General features: G+C 39.3%; 1 protein-coding gene across 4 annotated transcripts in view; it reads right to left on the reverse strand.

The window, feature by feature from the left end:
* LOC136445357 (glycogen debranching enzyme-like) overlaps positions 1-14,647 on the reverse strand; it is a 55,666-nt gene that overhangs the window by 22,588 nt on the left and 18,431 nt on the right. For 3 of the 4 annotated variants that reach the window (XM_066443325.1, XM_066443326.1, XM_066443322.1), the window contains exons 8-12: positions 13,588-13,677; positions 11,013-11,142; positions 5,381-5,593; positions 4,506-4,833; positions 3,393-3,516 (exon numbers count right to left, since the gene is read on the reverse strand). In XM_066443325.1, the coding sequence (XP_066299422.1) occupies positions 3,393-3,516; positions 4,506-4,833; positions 5,381-5,593; positions 11,013-11,142; positions 13,588-13,677 (885 nt within the window). The remainder of the gene's footprint in view (positions 1-3,392; positions 3,517-4,505; positions 4,834-5,380; positions 5,594-11,012; positions 11,143-13,587; positions 13,678-14,647) is intronic. The other variant, XM_066443324.1, reaches the window with a different exon arrangement.

Here is a 14,647-nt window from a genome sequence, read left to right on the forward strand (position 1 = left end):
TGTCACGTTTGTCAGACCCGTGAATATCTCCACTGGATTCATTGATTTTTTTCCTTCCGAAGCATCCAATTTCATGCTGAGACCCAATCTTCCCTCTTATAATCAGGAAATAGAGCTCTTTCCTGAACTTGTCCTTTTCACTTCATTTGACACAGCAACTTTCACACATGCTGCAAGCGTATATAGCAACGTGTTGGCTTCCAAGTCACCATAGATCCTGTACTAGTGTCTGTCAAACAACATCTCTTTATGGTAATGGTCAATTTATTTCCTAGGACATTGACCTCAGTCAATCTATACAAAGGACAGAGGCACCTGGCATTCTGCCATCAAGTTATGATATCTATCTATTAGCACGTCTAACCCTGTTGAACATCAGACAATAAAATGGATAGTGAGTGAGTGAGTGAGTGAGTGAGTGAGTGAGTGAGTGAGTGAGTGAGTGAGAGTGGGTGGGTGGGTGGGTGAGTGAGTGAGGGAGGGAGGGTGGGTGGGGGGTTGTGAGTGAGTGAGTGAGTGAGTGAGTGAGTGAGTGAGTGAGTGAGTGAGTGAGTGGGTGAGTGAGTGAGTGAATGAGTGAGAGTGGGTGAGAGAGCAAGTGAGTGAGCAAGCGAGTGCGCGAGTGACTTGTTGGACATGCCAAATGAATGTAAAAATCTAGCAAGAAAGCAGTTAGATAAAAACAGCGGGCTGGGAGGATAACTTGCATTTGGCTACATGCACCTGCTGTAACTGTGTGAACTAAGGTACAGACTTTCCCCTCAGATTCCGTTTTCCTGTTTCAGTTTGGGATTATTTTGAAAAATCCGAGAACCAACAACTTCAATTGGTATAGCCCTGTGTAGCATGCTGCCTAACCCATTCTGGCTTTGTAGTATAAAGTAGAGTCGATTCATTCCTCAAGCTACATTGTAACCGACATCTTTCACACCGCAGTCGTCCCTCAGTAATGCATCTGGAGCCGCATAGTTCCCATTCTGGCTTGGTAGTTACCTATAAGGCCACATCAATTTAATTTCTTGTTTAACAGATTTTTTTTCAAATTTTAGCAAAAAAAAAATCATGAAAACAGAAGACTGGGGTGAAAACTTGTACCTGACCCTGTTCACACCCTGAAACTGTGTGCACCAAAGTACAGACTTTCCTCTGAGATTCTGTTTTCCTGTTGATTTTGGAATTCAGCATTTTTTTAAAAATCTGTTAACCAAGAAATCAAATTGGTGTGGCCTAATAGACACTGAAGTGGTGTCTGCCAAACTATATCTCTTTAATGGAGATCAAATCTACGCAGTCAAAGATTGAAGACAAATCAATGCCAACAGTAATAGACTAGTGCTACTCTACTGGCAGGGGGAATGATTGCTCTCTTCCTAAGGCCATGTTGATTTGATTATATGGATGTCATTCGCGCCCAAATCAATTTTTGTCCGTTTCCACATAAAAAAGGAGTTTTCAGACATACTGTAAATCGAAAAAGCAGTTACTAAATGAGAAAATACATACTGTATATTGCAAAAAGATATTTCAGAAAATGGAGACTAAATCATAGAATGCCAAAATCAACTCCAAAGTCAAGGAGGAAGTTTTGAAAATGATGATTCTATATCACGATATACCATAATATTCTTTGTTTTCAGTCTTGTAAATCCTTTCTGACCACATAGATTTCATAAATGAATGCAACTTTTTTGGGGGGCAAACTTTTCTTCTATTCGCAAGCTTGCATCACTTTTATTTTATGTTATCCATAAAATCAAATCAACATGGCCTACATTACTCTAAGTACAAATCATTGGTTCTGTATGTTGTCATAGTGTATAACTTACATTCACTTTCATTTCTAAAAAATTAAGATATTACCATTATATTGATGCGAGCGCTGATGTCATCCATATAGTCAAATCAAAATGGCCTAACTGGGAAAGATGAACATGATACCAACGTGGCCTTGTCACGGAGGGTATGATCGTCTCGTGAACCCGGTGTCATCCATATAGTCAAATCAACATGGCCTAACTGGGAAAGATGAGCCTAATACCACGGCGATTTTGTCACGGAGGGTATGATCGTCTCGTGAACCCGATGTCATCCATATAGTCAAATCAACATGGCCTAACTGGGAAAGATGAACATGATACCAACGTGGCCTTGTCACGGAGGGTATGATCGTCTCGTGAACCCGGTGTCATCCATATAGTCAAATCAACATGGCCTAACTGGGAAAGATGAGCCTGATACCACGGCGACCTTGTCACGGAGGGCATGATCGTCTCGTGAACCCATTTTGGGCAGCAACCTGCTGGTTTTATGACTGTATCTCCATTCTAACAAGGCAAGACAAATCACTCGCTATCACCGCTCAGTTAACTAAAGGTCTCTGCACTCTATCACCTGCCTAAAAGTGTCGAAAGGGCAAAAATATCGACCATGGCAGCATGCATCTGTATCACAAGTCGATGTTTTCCAATCCTATAAAGATGTAACAATAGCTATTGGCATATTTTATGGGTACTGAAGCTACTATAATCATATACTTTGCTGCTGCTTGCCTGAAAGTTTATGTATCATACCAAAGGGTAGTTATAGCTAATATAAATACATTTATTTTTTGCAGGGACTTAATTTTGTAGTGGAAGGGAAGAAGAGATTTTTGCAGTGTTTTAAATCCTGAAAACAATTCTCTAGTTGTACAGTATTGATACATTGGAATTTGTGATAGACAGGTCACAGTCAAAACTGAAAATAAAACCACAGGAATTAAAAGACTTATCTTAAGATTAAAGGGCTAAGGGCGTATCTCACTGAATCCATGGCACGTTGACAACCTTTGACAGAGCGCTCAATGAATTTCATCGATGTACAACAAATCTTGTCACACTTTGTGTTTTGTTGTCTTTTTAGTCATACTTGACAAATGTGTGTTTTGCATGATATTCCCATGATTATTGGAGTGTCCCTGTGGTGTAGTGGTCTGCGCTTCTGGTACTTGCCACATCTGGTTCAAATTACTTGGACCAGAAGGCCTGGGTTCAAGCCCCGGGTAGGACACTTCTGGACAAGAGGCGCATTGAGTCATACTAAAGACTTTATAAAAATGGTACATACTTCTGAAACAGTATGGAAGTCAAACACACTCCACTGCCAGTGGACTAGTCCCCTGCTGCAGTGATTGCACCACAGTGTGGCCCAGGGCTATGAAACGGGGATGGGCACCGCCCTATACATCAATTATGGTGTGGGAGGATTTTAACTAACTTAACCCATGATTATTAAGTCAAGGGTAACACAAATCCAGTTTAGGCTGCAGTCAGGCCGCCAACGTGCTGAATGCAGCTGCAGTGAGACACCTGCTTTACGGAATACAAATGCAGATACAGATAAAGGAGTCATACCTCGTACAAGCGACGTGATTCCAAGTCGGTTCACGAACACGTTGTCTAGGTCCTCCTTCCCGGTGAAGAGCTCAGCCACGACGTACAGGTCAGGGTTCACTTGTCGCGCTGCATCCAGCATGAACTAGACGGGTAACAAGCTACAGTGTTATAACTCCTCACCTCATAAGTTAAGTTAGAATACTTCCCACACCTTTCGGTGTATAGGGGAAGTGCCCATCTCCGTTTCTATAGCTGTCCTTATCTTGCTGTACAAATACTACCCATTATTCAACTATAAATTATACACATACAATTGTGATGCATCTATCATACTATATATCTTTGTCTAAATTACAACAAAGAAATGTCGTAGATTCCCCAACTTGAAATATACAGTAAAAGGGATATGAATATGATAGGGGCCCTGCAATACCATGGATATCTTGAAATTCTACAGCTTAAGTTTTCAGCAGTCATTTGAAAATAGCTTCTGTTTAATTTTCTGAATGTCAAAAGCTTTCTGATTATTCTAAAGGTCAGTCTTTTTAACCCTACGAAAAGTGCTTCAGACTTAAGAAAGAAAAAAAATGCAAACTACTAGTAACGTATGTAGTATGTATGGCAATATTCCAAAACTGTTACTTATGTATGACCTTTGCATTTTACATGGCGAGTCTCTTACTCCATCTCACTCCATTATCTGTGGTTTGCTTGTTAATTACTCCATGTGTCAATCTTTCATGCGAATAGATTTGGGTAAACCAATTTGGATGCTACGTTGCCATCTATAATCATGTTATGTAGGAGACTACTGAGAGTTAGCACTGTGAATAGTGTGTTCAGCACCAGGGACAGGTCCCATAGATTTGTTATTTTATGAATCAATGCCTAATACCTCTATGTGCCATTATCCATACATGATTGGATTTGTTCAAAGGCATCTCTTAACACTTGACATCAAGTGCACATTGTCAACAATCAAAGGAAAATTCATTTTAATCTTTTTGATACGTGTGCCAGGTTCTTTAATGTGCTCAAGGTGTGGCTCTCCTCAAACATGGGACCTCCATTTAACGTCCTATCCAAGAGATGTACCTGATTGATTAATGGACAAATGGTATATTGTCCTACCTCGGCCACATTGATGGGAGTGCTGTGACAGTTGTCGATGCGAACACCGTGGAAGATCCGTGCCGTCGCCATGGTGTACTCCAGCATGTGTTTCCATAGAAACGGGCAGTCCTCTGGCCGCTTCCCGTACCTCAGCTTCACATTGTCTCCCCAGGCCAGTAGCTCCCGGCGCAGGTAGACGTTAGAGCCGGCCTCGGCGAAGTTCCGCAGGGGGTCGTCGCCCATGACCCAGCCGTTGTGAGCCAGGATGTGCCGGGCGTCCTTCTTGTTCATGAGCTTCTCGTCAGCCTGCCAGGAGCCACTCTGGCTGTTCAGAAGTCTGAAATATCTGTGAGGGAAAAACACCGGGTCAGCAACTTGTAAATGTTCTTTGAATTGATAAACTTGAGACAAGCTTTGGCTGTTCAGAAGTCTGAAATACATTTTGAACCTGCAAAGAAGACATACTTGGTCAGCAACTTGCAATGTGTAGCCATTTGGATGTATGAAATACCTGCAAGGGAGACACACAACAAATGTGGGTATGATGCTTTGTCTGACAAACCTGCAATTTCCTAACAAAAGGTTTTGAAAAGTCAAATTTCCTTCCCACATCAAATGGTAGTGGTGTGTGTTCAACTACTAATCTCTTTCTCCTAAGTGCCAAGTGCTAAACAGCATGTTCCATTTCTAAAGCCTATTCTAGTTGGTATAACTTTGTCAAGAATCAATTGCAACCTATCACATGCAAAGCAAGCACCCCGCTGATGGCACTATAGGCTATTCTAAGCCAAAAGAAGTTATACTTTGTAGTGAAAACATCTTTACACCTTCCCCTTTCGCCTTTTCTCAAAATCAAAGACAAGAAAGCCAGGAACAATCAAGTTTGAACTTACTCAGTAATCAGTGGCTTTTCCCTTGTTACAGGCCCTAACTTCGGACCCTGGGCGTCCAGTCGCTCGTAGCCTACACCCTTCCCACAATTCTCCACTGCTGCCTTCAGGTGATGCTGCAAGTCTCTCGCCACTTCTGCGTTCAGCTTCTCCAGGTGTTTCCTGAAGGCCTCGCTGCACTTCTGTATCCTCTCCTTCTCCGTCTCTGCATCTGTCCTGGGGGGAGGAAAAGAGAAATAATTTGTTAGAATTCGACAGTATTTTGCAGCATGGAACATATAAATTCAGATATCGGTTGCATTCTACATTTCTGCATGTGTACCAAATGAAAAGAGTCACAATTTTTGTACATAGGTACTGGCACAACTATAACTCTAAATTATAAAAATTACACAAGAGAGATACGAGTGGGCTTAAAAAATCCCCTATCACTATGTATCAGTTACTGTAATCAATGGAGGATGTTTTCTATCTTTAAAACAGTAACAAATAGCTTACTATGTATTTAATTTAGTTCTTTTTATAATTCAAAAACATTGATTTATATCTTGTTGGCAGAATAAGAATCACTCATAAAAGTTTTTCAGATTCAAGGCCATCTTGATAACACAGGGATTCTATATAAAGATCTCATCTTACGATTTAAACCACATTTTGTGCCACATACATTATTGAGCACTCAAGGCAACTATTTGGCAAGCAGCTACACTTTATTGTAATAGATGGCAACAACCTCCCTTAATGTAGCGGCACCAAACATTTACAAGAAATGCTAATGTGTAAACCAAAGGAGAACAAACATACGCCCTTGAATCACTAACCAGGCATGTCTAATCCATTACACGCATTAGCAGAATAAACTTTACGGTAAATTTGCAGCCTAATGCTACTCAAGGGATAAATAAGAGAAAATACCGAGACATAATTCAAATGCCTACAAGCAGGGCACAAGTGCCAATGGATTGTACTACGTGCCAAGGTTTACAACAAAACAAATGCACTCAGAAGGGCACAACTCTCTGACACGACAATTTGATAGAATTTACAAAATGATAAAAAAGAAATTTGAATTCTTCAGAAGTAGACTTGTGTCTTTGACATAAATGATAAAATAATGCAAAATGAGCAGATATGTTGAATATTCTGAAACAAGAAAACCTACTACCTGAAAGAATAAGAATGGAAGGTTTATTGCTTGTTATCCCATACTCTGTACAGGGCTGTCTCCAAGACCCGTTCCTTTGTAACAGGACAGAAATTTGGTTCTCGGGATGGACAAATATTTCACCCCCTTTGTCCAAAAATCTCAATTTCACTACATGAAAGTAATGAAAATGTATTATCTTGAAATAAACACCAAATATCAACAACATCGGCTCCCAAACAAAGAATGGGATGGAAAAAATTTCAAGATGGAGGCAGCCATACTCTGTACATTCAATTATTTTTCAATATTTCTGATCACTTAGATTTCAAAAGTTAGGCTTTTCATTGCCCATCTTTCAATTTCTTTTCTTCTCGCATGTTATTATCATCAGCAGTTTCAGGGTGTGCAAAGGATATCATCCATAGAATCAAGATAGTATGGCCTTTCTATGCTTCAAAAACAGGTAGACCCCAGAAACACCTCAAAAATTTAACCTACATTAACCTGCATATACAGGTGGTATTTCAAGCCAGGACCTCTAATCTTTGCCTGTTTTTGGTTCATACACATCCCACCAAGCCACCCCTGACACTGACCTGAGTCCTGACCTCCTAAATTATTCAGCTTCCTGTTATTAAAGGCTATATTAACATGAGCTATTATCTCTGGGGGAGGGAATCTCAGGGTTGGGGGGTAGGTGCAATTAAAATGTTCCGTCAGCCGAAAAATGTCAACAAATTTCCTGTGTTTTCATCATGGTCCCCGACCCTCAAGATGAGGATGGGACTAGGTGAGGTGAGGTGAGGTGCTTGTTGGATCACTTTGAAAAGAAAAGAAAAAAAGAAAAGAAAAGAGAATCCCTACCAACCTAACCAATTTTTTCCAGAACCATAACCAGAAACACAGCATTTTTTCCCTACGCCCTATGTACACATGTTATGAATATCCTGTCCAACAGAACCACTACTCATTCATGAAAAACTGCTACCCTGTCCGACAGAATGGGCCGGTCGTTTCAAACTAGGTTTATGATCTTCAGTAATGCTTCATTCATGATGGAGAAATTGCTTTTTTGCTTGTTAACTGTCCGTGGGGATTCTTTATTCACGATCAATAGAAATCCTCGCCCATCTATTTCTCATTGTCCGAAATATCCATATAAATCCTGACATCAGGTCACAGGTTCAAAAGTAGCAGGGGCATGTTTGCTTTTCTTTTCTGAACTTCAAATTAGTCAGGGGAGCTTAAACAAAGCCACATTGACTTGACTGCTGACAACCTTTGGACAGACCAAAAACATATCTAAATGCACGAAAAAAAGAAAATTAATTGTTTTTTAAGTCCACTACTGCCAAGTTGTACCAACTTGCTCTTTTTTTGTTTTGTTTATTGACCTTTATTCAAACAAAATCACAGTGATATATGTAACAATGGAAGAGCACACACACACACACAAATTGTTGAATACCTCCATACAAAGTCATATGCTATCAGTAAGATACATTTAGCTATCTAGCTGCTTCTACTTTCTATAATGACTGGTTAATTTGTTCTATTTCTGGCAAAACTCTCTTCTGCAAATTTGAAATTAACATGAAAGGAAACAAAACGTAAAACAAAATAATCAAATATCGACGATTCCTAAATATGTTGTTCTTAATATGCTTGGTGCAAGAAAATCTAGAGGTCACTACTACCTACTATAATCTAAATCACCAGCTGCCATTCAAAGTTGTTCATCTGTGGCCCGAGACAGATTCATCTTAAGCAGCTCAAAATAAATCCACTCTAAGCTCCACCCAGGGAGGCAGATGCTAAAAGCCATCTGCTGTGTGCATTAAGTAATCCCAGTCTACCGTGTACATACATGTAGGTCAGGCAAAATGCGGTATGGTACAAGTGAAGCTAAACAGATGCAGGAGATGATTCGTGAAAAGCCAAACAGATGCTGGAAAAATTATATGGATAGCATCCTCTGGAGATCCTAAATATTATGAAAAAGTGTAATTCTAGTCATGGTTGCAATATAGAAAGGACAAAAACCTGTAATGTCTAGAGCTTCTAAAGTCACAGATCTAGGAATTACGATTTCCACTAGTTAATAATTTGTGTCTTTTCTTAAAATTTGTGAACGCTGCAAACAAACATAGGGTAGGAAATCTAAGGGCTTTTTTCTTAGCTACATGTACCTTGAAAAATGAAACATCTAATGCAACCAATCAATTCCTTAAGGTTGTTAAAAATAGGTAAGTTTCAGAACCATGAAAATTCAAATTTCATAGGACTGGTACACACGCTGCCATATGGCTGTGAACATTTTAAAAATGCCACGTTTTCTGCGTGTACATGTAAGTGCAAGTTCTCTGAACTACTAATACTAGCACTCAACCTCTTCAGCCTAAGATAGAATGCGTGACCACGGATTTCAAGAAGCCAAATTTCCCACTGATACATAATGCATGGCTCCTTCACTTTGACTTCTTAAAAGGAACAGTCGCAGATGAAAGTGCTTGTCAGGAACTCTAGATAACAGATTCGTGCACGGGGAATGATGAAACTCAAGCTGCAAAGTGTTCTGGAATTTCATCAACACATGTAGCATAGTATTGCCCACAAGTGAGCTATCAAACTGGTAAAACTTGCTGACAATTGTCAACTTAATCTGAAGTTATCATCTATATATAATCATTACCGGGTTTCCAATTTTTGCAGTTCAACTTGAATGGTGAAACTGAAGCTGTGAAGAGCTCAAGAATTTCATCAACACATGCAGCATAGTACTGCCAACAACTGAGCTATCAAACTGGCAAAACTTGCTGACAATTGTGAAATTAAACTGAAGTTATGTACATATGATGATTACTAGCAGAGTGCAGTTCAATACTAAGGACAAGACAAACTTCCGAAATTCTGAAATAAATGTCTTAATCTATGGCTCCTGTGATGACAAACCAGTGCTACATATCAACTAAAACCAAAGTTATCATATATTTTATATCATCATGATTACTAATACTAGCCAAGTTCAGTTCATTGCAAAGGACAGGATGAAGTTCTGAAGAAAAAAAGATATTTCACCAGCATGTCAATCTGTTGCTTGAGTGATTTAGAACAAAGGACAGGGTGTTACTCTAAAAAATAAATTTTTCAACAATCTTAACCTGAAGCTCAATAGATGACAGAACAGCACTATATGTCAACTAGAACTTAAGTCATCAGATATTGCATATCATCATCAATAATACTACCCAAGTGTAGTTCAGTACCAAGGACAGGATGATATTCTAAGAAATAGATGCATCTTAATGTACAGCTCATTCCACAAGTGATTCAGTACCAAGGACAGGATCAATCTATAGCTCCAGAAATGATAGGACAGCACAAGGTAGTTTCAGTGTTTCAAAAAGACCTGAATCGTAATTCTAGGGTAATATTGTCCTTGAAATATCCTAAGGGTATTTCAAAAGAAGTCAGACCCTTCTCCTATCATCTAGCCAAGGAGACTTCCTGCAAGACCCGTAGTTGGACCAACCTCCGTCAAAGTGGGGGCAATGGGCCCAGGCAGTTAGATTCAAATCCTGATGTACCATTACTGTAACCTGATTGAATTCATCATTCTCTTCCAAATCCTACCAACTCATATCCCAGCATTGGAACAAAATCATCTGATATATCTGGGATAATGTCAAAGGTGCAGGCATTGGTATAATATATCTGTATAGCAATCATACAATGGGCATCATGCCATCTGTAAAAACATCCATCCACTTTTTATGACAATATTTGCTGTCAGATCAATGACAATGCAACTTGAAGCTTATTGGCCATTACGGTGTTGAATGCATTTTGTGTTATCAAAAACGTTGTTCACCTTGTAGTGCCTAGTGGCACGCCGGCAGCAAGTCCGTTAGCAGGGTATATTTTCACAGGGAGGGGCACCTCCTCGAACATGGGACCCCCAATTTATCTCCCTTCTGAAAGACGAGTGCAGCCCCAACCGAGATGCCCTTCCCAGCATTCAAACCAGCGTCTCCCAGTTACCGCAACTAATTTGAACCAGGAGCTCAACTGTAATACTGCTACAAGTTGAGCTACAGGGGAATCCCTGTTATAAAAATGCAGACTCCAAAATGTGTTTAACAGAAGCCGTAGTATCAGCACCAAGGACAGGCACACTCTTATGAAAACCCTCAGATACTCTTACTCTTAGTCAACAACTCTAACCACAATACATCATGGTACATCAACAAATGCTTGATGGCCCTTTTAAAGGTGTAGAGTAGTAGCAGTAGTAGTAGTAGTAGTAGTAGTAGTAGTATCCATTATTAGAATTATACTGCTGATGGGGTCCCTGACACAGGGGTGGGCAGCAGTCGGCTAGTCTTCACATCGCGCTTCCAAGTGGCTCTGTCCAAGGGGTTCACACTGGTTAGGCTGCACACCTCGTTATCTTCTTTATATAGAAGTTGTATAAAAACAAAGACTAACCTTTCCACGTTGAAGATAGTCAGTGCCCTGCCCAGGTCCACTGAGCTCATGAGCCGTCGGTAAGCCGGGTCCTGAACCACTGTCAGCTGGTACTTCTTCCCTCCTGCCTCTGGTAGAGCATCCCCAACTTCTGTAGAAAGCAAGAATGAACTGTGATATATATTTCTTAGATGAAATTGTTTTCAATAACATGATTGGAAACCTATTATACGTCCATGTACATGGCAAACCATATTTAGCTGGTTATAATGAAAGCTCATCTGTGTTGGTAGTAATCATAATACAATGCTAAACTTTCTTCCAACACTAAGGTATTCATTAAGGTCATTATTGATCCTGAAGAAGGTGACAGTGGTTGTCGAAAATTCGAAAATTCGATCCGTGAATACCTAAGTGTTGGAAGAAAGTTTAGCATTGTATTATATTTAGCTGGTGTGTTTCTATCTATCTTTGGCATAACACACTAGCTAAAGATGGTTTGCCAATGGACGTAGACGACTCATGAGCTCACATGAGCTCACATCAGCTCATGAACTGATAGATACAGATAAAACAAACCTATGAAAAAAGAAACTTGACGAGCAAAAAATAATTCTCAATGAAACAGTTATTTTAGAATGATTGAAACCACGGCGAGATTAGTTATTACACACAATGACTTTGTACAACAATCAAACTAATTTTGGAACAGTTAGCCATAACTGTTTGGGTTAACCAAGTTGCAGAGGAACTGTGTCAGCAAATGTTGGGAATTGATAAGTTCTGTAATAGTTTGTCAATGTTATGGATGGAATGGAGCAGAAAAAACACATGTGCACACTAACAAGAAACAGTACATGCGATAAATCTAACATCTCCTATACAATGTATGTGTCCGCCATAACACTTAGCAAGATATAGTTCTTTTTCTCATACGTTTGTGATTACTAGACCTCCAGGTCAGGAAAAGAGGAATAAAATTGAATCTTTACACCTGGATTAATACATCTGTATACTCAGACATTACAAGCGCCCGTCCGGCAGCTTTTTTTCTTTCTTTCTTTCTCAAGAAAATTGAAATTAGTTTGTGCAAATCATTATCTCCTCATTGAAAAAAAGCTGCGCTTGAAACATCTGAGTATACAATTGTATTAATCCAGTAGCAAAGGTTCAATTTTATTCCTCTTCTTTTTCTAATGTTAAACTTTTTTTTAAAATCCTACGTGTGTTTTATCCTTCTTTTAGGTAATAAAAAAAAGATGGATGGTAGTGAGATACAACTCCCTGTTGCTTCATCAGACATACATGTACCTGTGTGGCTCGTTAAGAATTAATCACCACGGAATGGCAGGTGTACTTTGTCTTCTGATTTCCCCCTTGCGAGCTTTTCACACTTTGGAAATAGAAATAAATTTCCACAGGCCCATCAGCAGAATGAGTCTCTGTAGTTTAAACTAATGGAAATTGGCTGGAAACCTTTGGAGATACATTTTAGCACTTAAGCTCAGTCAAAGTATCTGGCATCATCTTTTTAGAACACTGATAGAAATAATTAGATCATACATTACAAACTAATACATGTAGGTGTATCCTGGATTATTTGAGTTAATGCACGCATAATTTCACATGATTCTTTCATGATAAATATAAAAACTGTTGAAGAAACTAGAAGAAGACTATGTGACATAATCCTACATTGTATAACTTTGCTAAATGGCCGATGAAAATGGTAAAAGTAAAATGATTTCAATGTGTCCAAATTGGTATAACCGGTACTGAATTATGATGAGAAATAGAATGTACATGCAGTGTGGTGTGGTATTATAAGAATTCTTTCTGCATAATGATTAAAATAACTTGTACAACTTTTGTATAGTAGTGTATGTATGTACTTAAATGTTGACAAGCAATATGGTAGGTGTAGAGGTGAGACAACATTGTTAGAACCAAGGGCTATTCCATTTAAAATGAGGGGGCTGCCAGGAAGGTTTACATGTATTTCAAACAAATTTCTTACATGAAAGCAGAAATCGTAGAAGAAACAGGCAATTTGGGACCTCTTGCTGACCACCCCCTTGAACTAGAATAGAATAGCCTGAGATGCACTTAACAGTGATACAGTAACAGAGACATTGAAGCCAAAGCTACAGCTTTGGTACATGTAGCTGTGGGACAGGGTAACAAAGCAATGGGGAAATAAACAGGAGATGTGGAAGCGGCTCACTGCCATGCATGAAAGCCGAACATACCCAAGTGATCAACTGACCACAACTGTGATCTTAGCAGAACTGCTTTGGGATCACATTGCAGGAGAACGAAATGCATAAGGACTGTGGAGTCTAAAGAACATGGCTTCAAGGCCACACCAATTCGTTTCCTTGATTCTCAGACATCTCAAGGTCCAGAAGTAAACAGAGTGCTGGTAGAAAAATTTGCATCTCACTGTATGCTCCACTTGTAATTGAGTGTATCACGGCACAGACTTTCTTCTTAGACTCTGTTTGTGTTCAGTTGTTGATAGTTCATTTAAAATTATTTTTTTAAATCCGAGAATCAAGAAACCAAATTGGTCCAGCCTTAAGAAGAGTTGCTTCACCATTGTCGGTGTCCGTGGAGACGACCTTGGCGCGACCTTGGCCATGCGAAGGCTTGGTGCCATGCGTAGGAGTCGCGGCAAGAGAACGAGCTGCTTCCGCCAGGAAGGTCAAGTTTACGAAAGAAGACAAAACAGAGACAGTTCAGAAACAGAAATGAAGAGGCACTCATAAGCAAAAGTAAGGTGGAGACAGAAAACAATAAAAAAATGATGAAGAAAAAAGATGTGATAGCTTGAAATTGTGTACTTTTTCCTATTAAATAAATACATGAATACTTTCTACCAGTTCTGATACACAGTAACTAACCTGCACATCTTTCTATGACATGCTTAGGTGAGTAATAATCGCTGAACGTTTCACAAAGTGATCAAACAAATTACATTACAGAGCTCTACAATTAAGTACAGTCGACAATCAATGGCTCACTGCTGCCAAGAGTCTTGTCAACTTAATTACACCATATTTGGATTTAACCAACCACATATAACATCATTTCTTTGCAGTAAAGAATTTTTTCCATACAAATTGGCATCATGAATTCTAAAAGAAGATATCTACTAAAAACCCGATAAGGAGAATAGTTTCATACGACATACAAAATTTCAGTTCAAGAGTATGATGTCATACACTAAAGGAGTGTAACGTTACCTGACTCAAATACAACTAAAATTCTTTGAACAGACTTTTGTCGTTAAGTTTCTGCCCCAATGAATAAAAGTCATAAAAACTGTGCTGTCAGGAATGATGTGACTATATAGTCATGGTGAAAAGCAAGTTTCCTGTATCCCCCAGTCATGCGCATGTATAATGTCTGTGATTGATTTGACCCAGTATCAGCGTTCGCTGGATGTGACCAAGCTTCACCTTTATCTACTTTGGTATTCATAGGATGGGAAATCGCACAATACAGATTAAATGTCAGAAATGTCTTTGGGCACGGGAATCGGAGCACCCGAAACATTTGTCTTTCCAACGCTGATCAGTATAGAATGCGGAAATTCATCTTAAACTCTACATTTTAACTTTTTAGATATTTTCCCTGACCTACTTGAGCTTTTT

This window comes from Branchiostoma lanceolatum, chromosome 11 (assembly GCF_035083965.1).
Source record: "Branchiostoma lanceolatum isolate klBraLanc5 chromosome 11, klBraLanc5.hap2, whole genome shotgun sequence".
NCBI classification, from domain to species: domain Eukaryota; kingdom Metazoa; phylum Chordata; class Leptocardii; order Amphioxiformes; family Branchiostomatidae; genus Branchiostoma; species Branchiostoma lanceolatum.